Source organism: Acomys russatus, chromosome 2 (genome assembly GCF_903995435.1).
Source record: "Acomys russatus chromosome 2, mAcoRus1.1, whole genome shotgun sequence".
NCBI classification, from domain to species: Eukaryota; Metazoa; Chordata; class Mammalia; order Rodentia; family Muridae; genus Acomys; species Acomys russatus.
The window spans coordinates 92,568,381-92,587,392 of NC_067138.1; the positions used below are offsets into that span (position 1 = coordinate 92,568,381).

General features: G+C 43.0%; 1 protein-coding gene across 1 annotated transcript in view; it reads left to right on the top strand.

The window, feature by feature from the left end:
• Positions 1 to 19,012, top strand: part of Adamtsl1 (ADAMTS like 1) — a 915,031-nt gene that overhangs the window by 838,494 nt on the left and 57,525 nt on the right. Inside the window, exon 21 of the mRNA XM_051163985.1 lies at positions 8,282 to 8,409. Within this exon, the coding sequence (XP_051019942.1) occupies positions 8,282 to 8,409 (128 nt within the window). The remainder of the gene's footprint in view (positions 1 to 8,281; positions 8,410 to 19,012) is intronic.

Below are 19,012 nucleotides of genomic sequence, written 5' to 3' on the forward strand. Positions count from 1 at the left end.
GCAACTTAAAAACAACATAGCTTTATTTTGACTCATGGTCTTAGAAATCTCAGTATCTGTCTCTGGCTCTGTTGCTTTGGGCCTGCGTGTATCATGACAAGGTGCATGGCAAAGAAAGTTGTTCATTCATGGCAGCCAAAAACCAAGAAGAAAAAAGGAGGACACAAGTCTCAGTATCCCTTCAGGTCCACTTTTCTGTGTCCTAATTTCTCTCACCACGCTGCACCTCTTAAAGATTCCACTGCCTCCCAACATTGCCCCAGGATAGTGAGCGACTTTTAGCATATGGTCCATGGAGGAAATCTTCCCAAACCATAGCCATAGAGAACCAAAGGAGAATAAGAAAAGTCTGTAACATTCCAGACACATGATGGATGCCCATTTGTCAGTATCCATGGTCGTTCTCCCATGGTCTTCTGCCACAAGACAAAGTAAGAAGCTTCACTCTTTTTTATTTACCGAGATATTATTTTATTTTATGGGAATTTCATACATGCCTATAATAAGTTTTGTTCAAACCCATCCTCCTTCCTCACCACTATTCCTTCTCAGCTTCATAAGCCCAGTGAGTCCATTCCGTCTGCGCATTTGTAGGACAGTGCACTAGAGCACGGGTAGCCTCTGGGGCCACATCCTTAAAGAAAACTGACTCTTCCTTTCTCAAGAGCATCTCTACAGCTAGTGGCAGGACCTCATGTGCCCCTCCCCTTATCCTTCTGGGATTCTAGCTTCCCTGATCTTGTGTGGGTCTACTGGATGAAGCCACAGCTGCTATGAATTCATGTGGGCAATGGTTCTATTATGTCAGCCAAGTACTGTTTCACCACAGATGTCCACTACCTCTGGCTCATAGAATCTTTCTACCCCCTCTGCTAATATGGTCGCTGAGCTTTAGGGCTGGGGGTATGATATAGCTGACCCATTTAGAACTGAGCATGCCACAGTCTCTTATCTTTGTGTGTTGACCAGCCAAGGGCCTCTGCATTCATTCTCACCTTCTAGCGTAAAAGGAGCACAAGAGAAGCCTTACTTTTTTTTGAGACAGGGTTTCTCTGTGTAGCCTTGGCTGTCCTGGACATGCTTTGTAGACCAGGCTGGCCTCGAACTCACAGTGATCTGCCTGCCTCTGCCTCCTGAGTGCTGGGGTTACAGGAATGAGCCACCATGCCTAACTGTGAAGCTCCATTCTTACTATGAGATCTACCTGGGCAGTTGTCGCAGAGGGTTCAATAGGAAAAAGTCTAATAACACACCATGTGACGGGGAGGTATCAAAAGAGGATGCTCACATCCTCCTGGCGGTCTCTGCTATCGTTAATGATCCAACAGAAGAGAGAAATCTGTAGACTCTCAGTGGTATTCTGGCCAGAATGCTTTGGAAAATGTCCCAAAGCAGTGTTGAACAGGAGATGAATTAAGGAGTATTTGGAAAGCTTTAACTTGGGCAACACAGAGAATCCACAGATGGAAACTTCTCAGAATGGAAGAAAGAATGAGATGAGAAATCCCTCCAAGGTCAATCTCAGAACCACAGTTGAGAATAATGCTATATGTAAAAGTCATAAGTCCATGAAATCTACTTTCCAAGTTTGTAGATAATACAAAAACTGGAGGCAGGGACGATGGGAAGGGGGGCAAATAAACCGGTTTCAATTTGGTTTGGCTTACTTCCTTTACAGAACTAAAGGAAATGGAGATGACAAATGTTTTTCCCCAGTTGAAAAGTGTAAGAATAGCAAGCCAGAGAAGTGGGAACCATCCCAATAAACACTTACGCTTCAGCAACAGTGAAGCACTGGGGGAGAATGTGGAGGTCACAGAAACGATGCTCATGACTTGAGCAGGCAGAGCGAGTTAGGGGACACCCACTGCAGGAGCCAAGCATAGAGCCAGCCCTAGCTCTTCCCGAAAGGCTAGGGAGTGGGCATCATCAGGTCCCACCTGCATTCAGTTTACTCTCGCTACAAGGGCAGTCCTTAGTAAATGGCAGGAGACTGGAACCTGTGGGGTATTGTTTTGATAAATGAGGAAATCACTGAGACACATCAAAATTGAAAATGCATGTTGAAAAGATAGCAAACTTTCCTTGCAAAGGGCCAGACAGTAAACATTTGGGGTAGATGCTGTGTCAGCTAGTCCGTTCTGCCCTCCTAGCCTGAGCACAGCTAGACACAGTACCCACACTGGTGTGCAGGGTTCTGATGAGACTTTATTTACAAAAGCATATGCTGGCTAGAGTTTGAAGACACCGCTCACCCACAAGTCAGAAAATTCAGTCAGACACATTTCATGTTAGAGCTTATAGTTGGGAACAAATTACCCAACAAGCAAATAAAACTATCCACGTTAGCAAATTCAAGACCCTATGAATTTCTGAAGAGAAAAAAAAAAAAAAAAGAAAGCCAAAATCTTTGGCAGGAAACATAAGGACGGGGTTAAGAATGTGTGGTCAGGTGGCCTTTTCCATTCCAAAAATATTTTCTGTACTTCCATCTGTACAATTGGGAGGCTTCAGCATTAAATAACTTCTCGTTGGCAACTGCATGAAAAACACTGAAGGCTGAAAAGTTGCTTTGGCTGAGTGGTGATAGGAAACTCTTCAAGAACCTCAGTCAGGCCTCCAAAAATACCTCCACCAAAGAAAACTCCACTGCAAGTCCCTAGGCTACTATGATTTTTGGTTTCACAAAAGAATTCTCACTCGCAGAGGAGGTCATTATACAATGTCTCCTGCCTCACGCTTCCTAAAATCGGACTCGAATCATCGGATTGTCCATCTCTCTAAATAACTACCAACCTGGGTACAAATTACCACCTACCAAAAGTAAGGCCAGGCCACAGACCTTCCTAGTTGCTCTCAGCAGATGACAGCATTTGGTCAAGTTTAAAAAAAAAAAAAAAAAAAAAAAGAGGCCAAAAGCAATTCCTCAATCCTAAGCCCAGAATGCAACACCTGAACAACAAATTGCTGATGTCTAGGCTTTTGCCTCCTCTCAGAAGAAAGAGAGAGAGAGAGAGAGAGAGAGAGAGAGAGAGAGAGAGAGAGAGAGAGAGAGAGAGAGAGAAGAACATCAAGCCAATAATGTGGTGAGAGAATAAAATGATTTAAAGCACATACACCTGTGTAGTAAACAGTGGTTCTCGGTCCCCCTCATCTCAAGAAGACTCAGGAAGAGAAATGTTCATCCAGAGATAAGAAAAAGACCCACCCCTCACCCCACACGGAACTTTTAAGATTGCCTGTTTGCTCCTAAAGTCACTGCTTTTGATCTCATTCCTTTGATCTGGTTGCCTTATACTTTTCTAAAATTGCAGGGTTCTGGCTGTTTTTCTTTAAATTGTTTGCTTATTGGTTAACAGTGCTAAACTTGTTACGGAATAGTTAGTTGTCCTGATTCCGAGGTTCCTGACTCAAGGACAGGACTGAGGCATTTGTGGCCAATGTGCCCTGTGGCTCTTAGCCCCTTTCTTCCCCACTGCCTGACCTCCTACACAGCCAACCCCTTGCTCTCTCCTCTGTGTGCTGAGTTTATGCTATTGCTTTAAAGCCCCTTGTCTCTCACCCACTCGCTCATCTCAAAATTGCTCCCCAGGCTAAATATGATGGCACAATCCTGCCGTCCAACATTGAGAAGGCAGAGACAGGAAGAATACAAGTTCCAGGCAAAGTAGAGCTATATAGAAGACACTAAGCATCATTAAAACACTGCTGTGCAACACCCGGAATATGTGGGCCCAGACATGAAGGTGGACCAGTAATTATGATGATGACAGCAAGCAGTAACCAAACAGTAACTTTACTTCTGTAGTGGATCATATACCCAGCCTTTCCTATGTGCTTCAAATGCAGGAAGGCGTGTGGAAACAATATTCTAGTCAAGTGCTGTAATTCCCATTTATGGAGGAGTCTGTCCTTGAGAAGTTCAAAGAAATGACTTGTCCAAGGCCTCAGAACTAATTCCTGATAGAGCTGACTTGTAACCCAGTCCACAGAGCCCTGGGTAGTCCTACTATCCACCCTCATTCAGTATGATTTGGGTCACCTTCAGCGCAGTTGCTCTGATGGTACCTTAAACAAGGATTTACTCAACATGACAACACTCTTCCAAACATGAAGTAAGAAACTATAAGAGAGCCCTCATCCTTGAGCTAGGAATTTTTAGTCTAGTTGGAAAAACAACAAGAAGAAGAAGATACACTGTAGATTGAAAAGATCTTTGTAGGCCAATTGAGAGGGCGCCTGAAGAAAGAATTCCTGTAAACTGTGGAACCTTAACAGAATAGAACTTAAATTAGTTCGGACTTGGAGAGAATTTGGAAGAGCAGATAGGATGTGGTAGGATTTCTCTTCTACCCTGAGCTAATGCCAAAAATTAAAGTGGCCATCTTGTTTGAAATCAGAGGTTGTTTTAAGATGGTAAGTACGTTTGAAAGAATATGGAGGAAGTATTATGTAAAGGTCTCAGAAAACCAAATCTACACTTTCTGACCAAAAATACAGTCAAAGAACTAAGGCAGTTCATTCCAGCCTGTCCACAGCGGAAATGAGCTGGTACATGAGGGAGTGGGCGGAGCCCGCCACACCATGTATGACCACGGTACTGCTCTTCCTGTGGGCTTCAATTATGCCTACCCTGCGTCCCCTCATCTTCCGGTTTCTTACATTCCCATCCATCCCCCGGGAATCTTTCTGGTTTCATCTGGACGATAGCACCGTGTTCCTGTGCCTAACCATTCAAAACAGGCCTATCAAACCTGAACCCTAAATGCAAGCTGACAGAAGTCAGCTACTAACAAATTAAGTTAAATTAATGGAGTAGATGCCTAAAATACAGAAAGCGTCGTCCCCACCCCACCCCAGGAATTTTTCTCTATACTTGCCAGGCTAGAAAAAAGCAAACCCACCCCCCCCCCCCCCCCCCCCCCGTTCTCCACAACTAACCCTTTCTTCCTAAAGAGCCCTCCAAAACTCTCCCGAACTCCTGCTCCCCCTAGTGGCAGCCTCCCAATCCCAAACTGCCAATTCTATAGCTAGATTATAACAACTATAGGAATCAAATCAACCTCTTGCCCTAAAAGGATATTGGCCTCAACAGATGTTTAGGGGAAAAGATAAAATTTCTACATAGACCAATGTGCCTAAAATCCACTATGAACAGATTTCTAACTGCAACAAGAAAACGAGATGAAACAATGTGTCCTGAAAGTATTACAGAACGGAGAAGTGTTGAATTAAATTAGAAAGCCTGATTCAAATCCTGGTTCCACCTGCAAATAACTGTGTACCCTTGACCTAAAGGTTTATGAATTTAAGTGATTTATATGTATACAGTAACCAATGCAAGCCTATGTGGTTTTGTTCTCTTACGATGGCATTTAAATCCTTTACGAAGGCAAATATTACAGCCTATTTTTTTTGTATTCTATTTACGGGACAAAAGCATCAGCAAATGTTGACTCTCATGGTCATTGGTTGTTCCTTCCCATCTTCACTGTTCTTCTCCTGGGTCAGAGGTAATCTTGTGCTGAGTGCTTTGGACCTCCTCCCCTCTCTCCACCACCTCTCTCTGTAGAGGAATTCTTTTCCCGGCTTCAAATGCAGGCTCATGTGTAGGGGTTAAGCATTGTGTCTTATTTAGCTGTGTCAGTCTTCAGAGGAACTGATACAATTACGAAAGGTAAACTTTCCCTTAAAAAAGAAAAGAGTGGTTCAAGCTCAGTATGAGTGAGGTCTGTGCCTTTTGTATAAGATCAGACAACAATAATAGTTCTATGAAAAAGGAACTGGAATATGGAGGTCTAATAAACACAGAGAGCTATGATCCAATGTCATGTGATCCTTCTATCTCCTCACACCCAACACACACACATACACACACACACAATCAATCGCAAAAATCAAGCATTACTAATTACTAACAATTAGAATACATGTAACAATAATGGGAATAGAAATACCAAACAGTGATTTGGAAGTTCTCCGCATTACACCTTAGAGTAGCAGTCTCCCTGTTAAGTAGGAAACATGCAGAATCTACATTATAGTAGTTGACAGGCTGCGATTTAGTAGATCAATTTGCCAATGTCCAGTACTTAGATCCTAGCAAGGCCAAAGTAAGGTCCAAAAGAGCAATCTTCCAGCCTCCTGCTCCACGTATGGCGGAATCCATTCCATAAGAAAGGCAGGAACTCTGCTGGTTGTAAGGAGGCAAGCAGGCTAATGCATTTGAGGACTTAGTGAACTTTAACCCCTGCCTTCTCAGAGTGGTGAAACTGAATATGATCTACTATGTTCTACTTAAATTGATGCCGTCTGCTTTTGCTATTCTTATAAAGCAATTGTGTGGAAGTGTGCATATTCCTGGGGCATCATAAAGATTTAAATCATGGTCAATTTTTACTATTTTTTTTTTTCAATTCTTAAATCTAAAACAGCTTGAACACCTGAAGAGACTTAGCGATGCTGTTGCGTTATGCTGCATCCGATAAGATTCCTTTAGGAGACAGTGATGCTGTGTTATCAGCGATAACTTACACAGTCATCTTTCCCTCGTCAGCTTCTTTGAAGTAAAGTGGCATGTAACTGTCTGACTTCCAATTAATACATGTGTGAGTGAAACAGTGCTCTCCTGTTGCTCTCCTGTCATTCCCCATGAGTCTTCACCTCTACCCAGTCTGCAAAAGCATGGCCGTCCCCAGTAACACAGTGATGGCCTAGAATAGTACCATATAGTGGAAATCACTATAAAGCTTCCCTTTGGCTAATATGTTCTGTTTTCTCTACCATTTTAAAAACAGAGCTGCCCGTATGTAGCTAGCTTGAGGAATATAGTCCTACCCCTGCCCTTCCCTCTAATAGAGATAAAAATAGCAACATAATAAATAGATCCACAGCCAGGGGAAGAGCTGAAGAAACTCATTCTTTGCCAGAGTAGTCATCATCCACCGTAGAAAAAAAAAAAAAATGAGAGATGACCAGAGGTGGTCCTGAACTGTAAAGCCATTGAGACTAGATTGACCCTGCAAAGGACACAGTGAAAAAACAAAGTGATTATCCAATTAGAGGGCATTGCTGGGGCAGGATGGCTGGTTCCTGGTGTCCAATTAACTGCCAAGCTTTAGTAGTCCCCTTCTTTCTTGAGCAGATGACCCCCCTCATGCTCAATTGATTCCTAGGGATGGACATTAACACTAGTGGCCACTTGTTTGGAACCATGAAAGTGGAAAGGACCACCAAGGTGGAAAGAGCTTGTCCAATGATGTCACTAATGCCTTTCTGTAGCACAAATGGTCTGTCCATCTAAGACCCTTCCTACTCCAGGCCCTGGGTATCTTGTCTCCTTACCCTGGCTCTCTAACTCTTCTAGATTCCCACCTCCACATACACTTTCTAGGTTTTGTCAGCCTCGCCCAAGTCATTGAACCATCAGCTTGAGGGTAGCAAGCTGCTGTGGCAGAGCATGTAGTTCTTAGAAATGGTATACATTTGGAAAGAGAACATCAGTGGATGGACACTGGGATTGGGTTCTGAAGTTGAGTATAGGTGCCCACAATTTAACTCTTGCAATTCCATTTGGATAGATCGAAAGTATTATGTGGCTGTTCTAGATTTGTCTCTCCATGGCCTCGAAGGGCAAGTTTAGCTTCATGATACTGGACATCTTCTCTGTGGAAGGCTGTGATACTGTGGTAGATGAAAGTGATATGACCTGCGGTCTGCATCCATGTTTTCAGGTTAATGAATACAAAGATGTTTATATTACTGCCTAGACTTGAAAACCTAGTTCTTTCAGATAGCGATCATCTTGTCAATAATTGTTTCAAAGCTTCTTCTACTGCAATGCCATAATGGTACCTTCTTTAACAGCTTGCAGCCGGATGTGCCTCCTACCATCCAACCAGGATCCACTGCTCCCTTGTAACTTTTCATTTCCCTTAATGAGCGTCTTCCCAATTCTGGGTGGGCATTTGCTTTAGCATCCTCTCTCATGTTGTATATTATATGTATTCGGTATCTAACTGTTGTCTCTTCCTACTAGTAGCATTAGATCATGTAGTGAGTACACTTTAAAAATAAAAATAAAAGCCCCTATTTGAGATTGCCAACATGGCAATCATATCAACAAGAGAGCCTGGGTTTCCTGAAAAACTGGTCTTGGCCTTTCTAGGTTGTTAGAACATAGTCCTCAATACACCCCTACCTGCCTCCCCCCTCCCCATAATGAATTCCAAAAGGAGTCAGCTGACTTGACCAGATCTACATTTCTTTTCTGTTGCTCCAGGATTCTTCTACAGCCAGATGATTCCTTACAGATCTTGGCACCAGTGGAAGCTGATGTGGGCTTCTATGCTTGCAATGCCACAAATGCCTTGGGATATGACTCTGTCTCCATTGCTGTCACATTAGCAGGTAACCTGAAAAACCCCTGTCCAGTTATGCTCAGAGATCTTTATGACTAAATGCCTACAATATGTCATGCAGGCCTAGGATGCACATAGATAAATGTGACCCAATACCACAACTGGGGTTTTATTCCAATGTACTCCTGCCAACACTTTTCCCGTATCTACACAGATTTCTCTGCACATTGTGACTACAATTGCTGACACTTAGAGTACAATGCCTTCTAAGGTTGTGGTGTTAAAGCAATGTACTTTTATAAAACTTCTTAACCTGAGACAAATCCTTGCCTTTGAAACCATAAAAGACCTTAGATACTGACTGAGCCAACACATCATTTCTTAGAGGCCAGGCAACCTGAAGTCACACGACTGCCCAGCTGATATGGGAACAAGAAGGGGCTGAGGTTTCCTAAAGCCGAGCTCCTCGTTACCTCCACCGCCCCGCTGAGCCGATCAAGACAGGACGGGTTTCCTTAGATCTGGGCTAACAGACTTTGCGGCAGTCTGTTGCATGTGTTTGTATTTATTCCTTTCACTTGCTGCTCCCATCAGATGATTCAGTAGATGCTGGGAAAGCCGGCATCACCCACACTGACCTCATCCGCTCATGTGGGGATTATGTTGTCACACTGGTCTCCACTCACACGTGCTACTCCCTTTCATATCTGTTTTGCAACAGTATTTCTGTCCCTATGACCTAAGGCTGATCTGGAAAAGAAACCTGTAGCGGCTTTTTCAGGAAGATGAAAGCTGATAATAAAGAAGGCAGAGGTGCCCTCAGGTAGATTAAAGTGTGTGTGTGTGTGTGTGTGTGTGTGAGAGAGAGAGAGAGAGAGAGAGAGAGAGAGAGAGAGAGAGAGAGAGAGAGAGAGAGAGAGAGAGAGAGAGAAAGAGAGAGAGGAGAGAGAGAGAGACTTGATTTTCCCTCATTGCATTCCAGTTCCAATCTTCATTCTCCTTTCTATACAGAGTCCAGATGCCCAGCAACGATATTCACTCTTCTAAAATCTCTTCTGTGTTCTGTTCTCCAACCCACACTTACATGGGCACTGTTGACATGCTTCCAACTGCTGGCCAATGGCTGACTAACTCTCTTGTTTATATTGAGCTCGATACAGTTCAGCTCTGCCACAGACTAAATACCCTCTTTTGGCAGAATTTAATACAATGAATAGAAAACTGTCTGGGGTCAAGCAAAGCTATTGTAACATCAGGCTCATCTTCCACTCTTTGAAGGCAAGTTGGTGAAGGCTGCCAAGAGGTTCAAAGCTAGAGAAGAGAAACAGAGGGGCTAAAATGGCACCAAGAAAGAGGCTAAGTGATGAAGTGTGGCCATAGACACCATACCCAGGCTTAGGGAAGGATGTTTTCAACGTTTCAGCTGCTGGGCTTGTCCAGGTATGCTGACAAATCTTTTTAAGTAGCTCCTCTAAAAACAAGGTTGAAAATGTGGATATTGCCCTAAGCTCATGATTATATTTTTATCTCAGGTTGTCATCCACATCTCAGCCGATGTTGTGAAACATTCAGTAATAAAACTCAAGCTTGGAGTTTCCAGGTGCTTACAGATTAGGGGAAGCAGGAGGCATACCTATCTTAGATAGAGGAATAGCTAGGGTACTGCTCAAGTCCAGCAGAGTGGCTCACACCTGTAATCCCACCACCTGAGAAGCTGAGACAGGAAGATATGGGTTCTGGGTCAGCCTGGATTACTTAGCAAGCTCCCAGCAGCAGAGGTTCCCTGGGGAAACCCCATCGCAAAGCAACTATGCTGCTTTGCAATATATGTTATATGAGCTAAACATTGCCTGAGTTTAGAGATGGGGATGAATATTGAACTCTTCTCCATTGGATTATCAGCTATACTGCTTCTTAGATATATGATCTTGAAATAAAAAGTGCACAACCTCAGAGTCTCCGGGATCAGTGAAGTTAACACTATGCACAGGGTAGTGTTAGATTAAATAGAACGTAGGTTCATTTAAATTAAAAGAAAAAAAAAACCTTTAAATAAAGTGGTTACATTCAAACTTTAACTTCCTTCCTTAGTACCATGCTGCAGATTTCAGCACTGCTAAGGTATTGCAAGAATGCCCAACCCTCTGCTGTCTGATCACGTATGTAGCCACACTACATGCAGTATGAGGAACAGGATGCCAGGCTCTCGGCCCACAGCCTACGACAGGCTAACTCTCTGACCCTTCCTGCTCAGTAGATGAAATATTAAGGACTAAAACTGATCCTAGGTCATCTTAGTGGGCCCAGTTTAATCCCGTGAACACTTAGAAAGAGAAGAAAGGACAGAAGAAAGTATCAGGGACACATATGAAGGGCCAAATATACCACTGTTGGCATTGAAGATGGAGAAGGAGTTAAGAGCCCAAGAATACAGAGGCTTCTAGAACCTAGGAATGATATTTAATTTATATTCAGAAAGAGAAACGGGGCCCATGGCCCTACATCACATGGAACAAAATTCTTCCATCAGTTTGAATGAGAAAGAAAGGATTCTCCCCTAGACTCTTCAGAAAAGAAAGCCTCTCACTATCTGGATTTTAGCAACTGTCAGTCTTTCTACCTACAGGGCTGTCAGAATATCTGCGTTGTTTCAGACCCTGAAATACAAGGTAACTTGTAACAGTCGCAGTGGGAATGAAGATGCTCACTGTATAGACTATGTACATAGCCCAAATTATCTCTGCAACGAAGAAGACACAGGGAAGAACAAGGGGCAGCATGGTGGAGCTTGGCTGGCTGAAGAGAAGGTGGGAAGTTGTTACAATTGTCTTTTACATTAATTAAAACAATAAAAGAAAAGGTACTTAACATCACGGGTCATGAGGACTGCTGTAATAAAAATGGCAGTCAGTAGCCAGCAGTGAGGGTGTGGAGAAACCCTCGTTACACTCCTGATGGAGATGCAAAATAATCCCACTGTTTGGAGCAAAGTTGGCAGGTCTGTTAAAAAGTCAACATAAGCCAGCCATGGTGGTGCACCTTTAAGCCCAGCACTCAGTAGGCAGAGGCAGGTGGATCTCTGTGAGTTTGAGGGCAGCCTGGTCTACAAAGAGCGTTCTAGGACAGCCAGGAATGTCACACAGAGAAACTCTGTCTCAAAAAAAAAAAAAAAAAGTAAACATAAATGCTCCACATAGTAGAGCATTTACACTTTTAGAAACAAATTAATAAAGAGATGTAAGTTACAGCTATATGGGAACTTGCACACAAATCTTTACAGTATCATTATTTATTATAGCCTAAAGTGGAAACAGCATAAATATTTACTTACCAGCTGAGGAAGAGATGAATAAAAGGTGGCCTACTTATATGGTGGACTACTATCCTACCCCGAGAAATAATAGTCTTTAAAAAGGGATAGTTTAGCCATAAAAGCAATGTGGCACATGTGCTAGGATGGGGAACGGCATTAAAAGCATCATTATCATTATGCCCGATGACAGAGATTAGTAGCAACAAAGTACTGTATGACTCCATTTATGTGAACTGTTGAGGATAGACAGGTCTGTGGAGGCAGACTGCTTGGCAGTTTGCCTGGGGGATTGAGGAGTGAGGGCTGAGGGGTGTGAAGTTGATTTGGGGGGAAATGAGAATGTGATCTAAAGTTGAGTGTCATGGCAGATGCAGAATCTGAATATACCACATGCCACTGACTTGTGTGCAGTTGTCTGGTATATGGACAACAACTCGATGAAGCTTTTAAACGTGAAAGAAATCCTCATTTGTGGGAATAGCTACAAAAAGGCATAGAGTTGCTGAATAGATGTCTGAATATGTGCTCACAGTGGATGGATTCTGTAGTACACAAATCATATCTCAAGAAAACCGAAAAATATGGTGGCCATTCAGGGTCACACTGTGGTTACCAGCTACCCTGTTCAAGCATGAGAAGGAATGGGGGCTTCTTTACCCTTGAAGTTCTGTTTTCTCGGTGGATTTTAGTATGAATGCTGCCAGGTCCTGAGTATCAGAAGACATGAGTGTGGCTCACAGTCCTTTCCTGAACATGTCCCAGCTGCCTTGATGCCAGTCCTAATCTCTTTAGATTTTCCTTTTTGCCCATGCCAAGGTGTCACGTTCCTCAGGTTCCAGCCACTACCTCTTCTGGTTAAGCAAATAAATTTGACACTTCAGGGGAACAGACAGCAAAGGGTTCTGCCATGTCTTTTGCATGTTCCACAGGGAGTTCTAGATGAAAGACGCTGGTGGATGTGGCTATGGGTAGTTGCACCCTCTCCTAGAAACCACGACAAATACATGCTACATCCCTCATCTGCCCGCCCACCCACCCTCCCTCTACCATACTGCACAGATGAAGAAGTGTTTCTTTTTCCACAGGGTTGAGGAAAGCCTACTTGCTAGAGCTTACTTCTTGTCCCTAATTTGTTTCCTCAAGTCTTCTTGGGAGCCAAGTAAATTGGGTATACTCTCATCTCTAACTGTAAGTTTTAGAAGTGCAGGTCTTTGGTGGACTTTTTGTACCTGTGTACTTGGGGATGTAGGGCCTTGGCCACTTAGCATTCTAGCCAGTAACAGGGTCCTCTTGATGGCAGGTTGACTCAGTCAACGGCTAGTACTACGTGGCCCTGATACTTTCTTCTGTCCTTTCTTCTCTTTCTAAGTGTTTACGGGATTAAACTGGGCCCACCCAGATGACCTAGGATCATCTCTCGGTTTCAAGTTTAGCAAGTTAGCAACCTTAATTCCCTCCTGCCATATCATGAGTTCCAGGGATTAAGACCTCTTTGAAAAAAAAAAAGAAGTCATTATTTTGCCTGCTGTACAATGTCTGAGGACACAGCTCATTTTCATCAGCTTGCTGCCAAAGAATAAAGCACAAGTCAATGTTGCTAGACCTGATCTTTCCAAAGAAGCCAAACCAAAAATATTTTTAAACATCGCACTTTTTTTTTACATTTCCATTATTAGTTAAACCAATTCAAAATTTTAAAAAAATCTTCCTGAACTAAAAGGATTTGTGCACCAATTCTCTGGTTAACTAGACCATTTTCTACACTTCTGTTCATCTGCACACCTCATTCCCCAAAGACCATGTTTTATAAAATCAAATCTCACTTTATTTAACTAAATAATAGCCATGGAAGTCATGCAGTGGCTTGGCTGGAAGAGAAAGGTTTGCTTTTTAATAGTGCTGAAGAAGGAAGTTGGTGCAATAATGGAAGACTTCAGGGAATGTGTTTGCCTCATTACCAAATTTAGAAGCAGATTCAGAACTATAAACCTGTTGCTTAATTGTAAACAGAGGATCTTTAAATAGATGTACTCTTGGCTCTTTTAGACCTGAGAGTTCTGTGGCTCTCCTACATGCGGAAAAAAAAATGACAGCGATGCCCACCCATTATTGCCAGCTCTGAGGTCCCCTGACCTGCAGATCTAACCATGAAAACTGACAGGTTTTCCTTAGTGGAATACAAAGAAGCAGTATGCAGACTTTACAGTACAGTCTTAGAAGATAACAAATAAAACATGCTAAACCTGATCTTGACCACACTTGCAAGGGAAGAGAGGAGAACTTAAAGGAGCCGATCATGGACAGCAGGACACAAAGCTTTCATTCCAGATCCTCAGATCAATGGAGGAGGGTTTGGGAAGGGAAATCAGACTGAGGGAAAAAGGCATACATGTTATCTGTGACAGAGCAATCGATGTTAAATTGCTAAGAGGGAAGCGCCTGGGATATTTCTGACCAGCAAGAAACAGCAAGCTGACATTTATAGACAGTGTCCATTATAATAAATATCAGTGTAGGGTGTTAGTGATATTCATAAAGGTTTTTGTAGGTTCCAGCTGATCTTGGTTGGTCCTTTAAACCTAAGCTATGAGCCTTAAATATTTTAACTGAAAGTTCCCGCTTTAAGGTGTTGTTTTTGTTGTTGTTGTTGTTGTTGTTTTTGTTGTTGTTGTTGTTGTGTAACTCCAGTGACACTTGTAAGAGACTTGTGACAATGGGAATGGAGGCAGAATCTGGTGTTTCTTGAGAAAATGCTTTGATATACTCATTATGAGGCATTGGCTATTAATTACATCTGGATTGAATATAATTTGCTTAATTTTAGATTTCAAACTATGAGGTTTACAATGTTTCATTGCTTCAGACTTCTGTTTTGATGGAGACCCATGTTTCGGTTAATAGGCGCCGGCGTCTTCACCTTCTCTTGAACTGACACACATATCTGCCATGGACCTCACCATGCCTTTTTGGACAGTGTCATGGAAAGGAGGGTCTGCCCAACCTAGGTGCTCCCAAATCTTCTCTGGAGATGGGGACTTTGAAGAGCCCTGCAGATAACTTCTAAGCTTTCTGGAGCACCTCAGAACTGGCTGAAGCTTAGGGACAAATGCAGCATATTTAAATTATTTGCTTTCCCGGTATATTGAAACTCCTATAATTCTTCAGAACAGAGGCAGTTTCAACTCCTCACTAACAGATTTGTCCCCTCTCCTCCTATACTGCTGCCTCTCACCTTCTTCTCCTTTTTCTTCCTCATCCTGTTAACCCTTTCTCCCCTGTGTGTATTATATCAGAAGTTCCCAGTGCCATTCCTCACACAATGCATCCTCGTTGAGTGGTGGCAGAGACATAGCTGGTGGCAGTTACAAGTGTTAAAGCCGTTAAACCTGAAAATTGTGAGGAGAAAAGATGAAATCCATGATGACCCAGTTAAAGCAAGCTTTATTAAATACCGGCCGGAAGATAGACGCTGGCCAGGTCCATACCCAGAATTCTCAGAGAATGGCACTGGATTGGATAAGTCAGATACTCGTAAAGGCAAAACCCACAAGGCTACAATACTTGCTACCTTCATCAAATCAGGGACAAGCATACATCCTGCCTATGTGCCTCCCGCCTGTGTTTGATCAAACACATCCTGTGCAGTTGGGGCAACCAACCTTGTTTACTGAAGTCAAAACAACACATGGCTTGTTATCTTACATAAACAGCTCCCAGCATTCCGGGGAGTTTTCTGTCCTTGGGCAAGTGGGGCTTACAGGTTAACTTTAACCCTTACAGAAACCTCACAAGGTTTCACTTGTTCTGAGGCCTGTTTCTCACCTATTTCTTTCAGCAACCGCCTATGTAGAAAGTAGAGAGGCATAGGGAACTGTCCTAAGGTTGCGTGACTGTAAAAATAGAACCTAGAAGCTCAACTCATAAACTGTCCTTCCTCATGCCTGTGTCACTGTGGGTACCACTGATCAATGTTCATATTGACTCCTCAGTCCTTATTAATCCAAATCTGACCAGTATCCTTGGAAAAGTCTGCCAACAACTAAGTTTGGATCCAAAATTTCCAAGCAACTTTGTCATTGGTGTGCCCTTTCTAGGCCTCGGGTGATCCCCGAGCCTGCTTCCTAGAATTCTTGTCTTCATCGTTGCTCCTTTGCCCCAGTCATCAATGACAGGTTTCTATTCTGAAGGCTGACAGATGGACATGCTTGCTTCCTGGCATAGATTGTCTCTAGCTGGACAGAGAGAACCTAAACCCATTCATTTTTCTTGCTCATTTTTGATGGCTAAGGATGGGGAAAAATCACTTTCAACCGAAATTTGTGACTCATAATAAAGAACTGAAATAAGACGCAATTGGTTCATTCATTCATTCACTAAGTTAGTGAATACTAATTAGCATTTGCTAGCTGCTTTGACAAACATATGAATTACATGGTGTATAAAATATAATAGCTTATTTCTTCTTTACAGAAGAGTGTATGTAGTTTGAGCTCAGACGTGGTACTCTTCCTTTCCTCTTCTATGTGCTGGGACTCCATCCTGTGTCTGTGCTTACTGTGGAGAGATTGGACTGTGACCTAGCTGTGGGTCCAGGACAAAGGCGAAGGGGTTTTGGTCTCATCAACTTAGTCCCTGCCCTAACTCCTCAAGTGTAAGGCATCATGGTGCTTTTCACAAAGGCTCTACTAACTGGGCAGCAGCACAGTTCTGAAAGTATTGGCAATGTCACCTGTTCTTGGCTCCACTCAAATGACAACCCTTCTTCTCTGGGTGGGTTTTGGTCAACTTAACACAAGCCGGAGTCATTTGAGAAGAAGGAGCTTTGACTAAGAAAATGCCCCCAGCAGATTGGCTTGTGGGTAATCCTGTGGGGCATGTCTTTGATTGATAGTTGATGTGGGAGGGAGGATCCCACTATGGGTGGTGCTAGTGCTGAGGTGTATAAAAAGGAAGGCTGAGCAAGCCATGAGGAGTGGTTGAGTTTACGCTGTCCACCTCAGGGTTGTTGTGGTTTTAGTTTTATCCTGGCAACAAAAATTCTAACAAACACACCTTCTCGTCTCTGGCTTCTGCGTCCTTCATGTTTACACTGGGCCAGATAGTTTTCACATGTATATGTTCATGACTTTTTCCTAGGTGAGTCTGATTTTTTTTTTTTATCTAGAGTCACAGGCGAGGAAAGGAGGTAGAAGCTCACCATGCATAGGTTGGTGTTCTGGAGCTTTAGCTTCTGAGGCTTCTCATCTGTCCCCACCTCCCTCCAGAGGAGCTCACTCTCTAGGAGCTGGGCATCCTGGCTGGCTGAGCATCTCTGCTTAAAGACATCATAGGGGCCCACTCATTCCTAGATAGGCATCACATCCGCCGACGTTAACGTACAAGTGTTAGCTACACCCTGGGCTGCCCTTTGTACAGGGTACCTGCTGCACGGTAGACTCAGACTGAATAAGGTGAGAACGAGACTCAAAGGTGCATACAACACTGGGTGTGGTAGTACAAGCCTGTAATCCCAGCACTCCTAGAGGTAGAGCCAGTAAGACTTTAAGTTTGAGGTCACCCTGGTTTACATACCAAGTTTCAGGCCACATATGTCTCAAAAAATTTTTTTTCTTTTTCTTTTTTTTTTGTTTGTTTTTTTGGGGGGTTTTTGGAAATTTCAAAAATATACATATAAGCATTTTTGTAACAAATGTGAAATGGTCAATTAATTAAGAAAAATTATTCATTATAAACTTCTATTGATTATAAATGCTTGTCAGACTTCATGCTCTGTGTTAAAGATGGCTCATGAAGGTAATGGGAGCCTAGAAGCAGCAGCCTGTGCTGACGACAGCTCCTCGACTGATAGTGAACAAGGCCATTACTTTTCGGCACAACCTCAGTATAATTAATTAAGGGCTGGATTTAATTCAGTGACATTTGAATTTTATAGCCATACACTCGCAGCTATAAAAACCACCTTTATTATTAAAATTCCTGTAGGAAAAATAACTTGGTAATTGTGGGCCTGCTCTGGTCCCTGGCCTCATTTCCCCATTGGCACAGTGGTTTTTATAACACGGTGAGGCAGTTCTTGTATTGGAGAAAGACAGATTATGTCTTTAACAAGTGCCCTGGGGATTCTGCAGCAGCCAGTCTGCAGACCAGGATTTAAGGACTCTCCCTAACAAATACTAGACTATAAGTCCAAGATCTGGTGTCCAGCTCAGCACTATGACATGTCAACTCTATCTATGGTTTTGGACAAAGTGTGGAGCCTTTGCGAACCTCAGATCCCTGGCTATTCAAAAGATAGTTTTACCTGATTTCTCAATGCTTTTTTTTTTTTTAACATTTAAGGTGTTTCTTGAGGACCTACTTTGTGCCAGGACTAGATGGCAAGGAGATTATATGATAAGGCAGGGTTGAAGGAAAGGATATAGAGAACATATCTTTCTGATAGTCTTATAAAAAAGAAAAAGAAAAAGAAGTGAGATTTTTATATTGTCTGGCAAAGGGTGATGGGCTACATGCTTTAGATGGGGTAGTTGGAAGCAGCCTAAGAGATGTTATGAGCAAAGGTTGGTGTTCTGGAGCTTTAGCTTCTGAGGCTTCTCGTCTGTCCCCACCTCCCTCCAGAGAAGCTCACTCTCTAGGAGCTGGGCATCCTGGCTGGCTGAGCATCTCTGCTTAAAGACATCACAGGAGCCCACTCATTCCTAGATAGGCATGAGCAAAGAAACCTAAATGACGAGAAGAATATATCCATGGAGATATGTCCATAGGCAGAAGATATCAGGGACGGGGACCAGACAGGACAGCTCTGCTGGGTAGAGGAACGAAAGGCCAGTAAGCTAGAACACGGTGGCTTATGGGAATTTTGGTCTCCATGAGGCAGGAAAGGCAGACGGTTGGTCATAACCACGTAGAAGATAGTTAGTTGCAAAAAGAAGCTACAGATTTTGTTTAGATTATACTAAAGAAGCGTTGGAAATGTTCAACAGCAAACTGTGTGATCTGGTTGCTGTTTCAGAGAAAAGGCTCTGTCTTCAGAAAAGACTGTAGTGAGTGAGATAAGAGGGGAGGCCCCACCCTGACCCCAGAAGTAAGGAGAGCATTTAATTGTAGCCAGAAACATGTTTCTTGGGGTTGGGCTAGATTTTAAATTAGAGTCGATATTTATTAGTATCAGTGTTATTCCTTATTTGCCTGCATTCATATACCAGCATATTATTATAGTACTTCATTATTCCTCTTCACCAGGTCCTACATGATTTTGAATGGAATGTAGGTAGGAACAGCCCTGCACAGTCACAGCAGACATGGGAAGCCTCCATGCACACCCACCTGCACCACACTA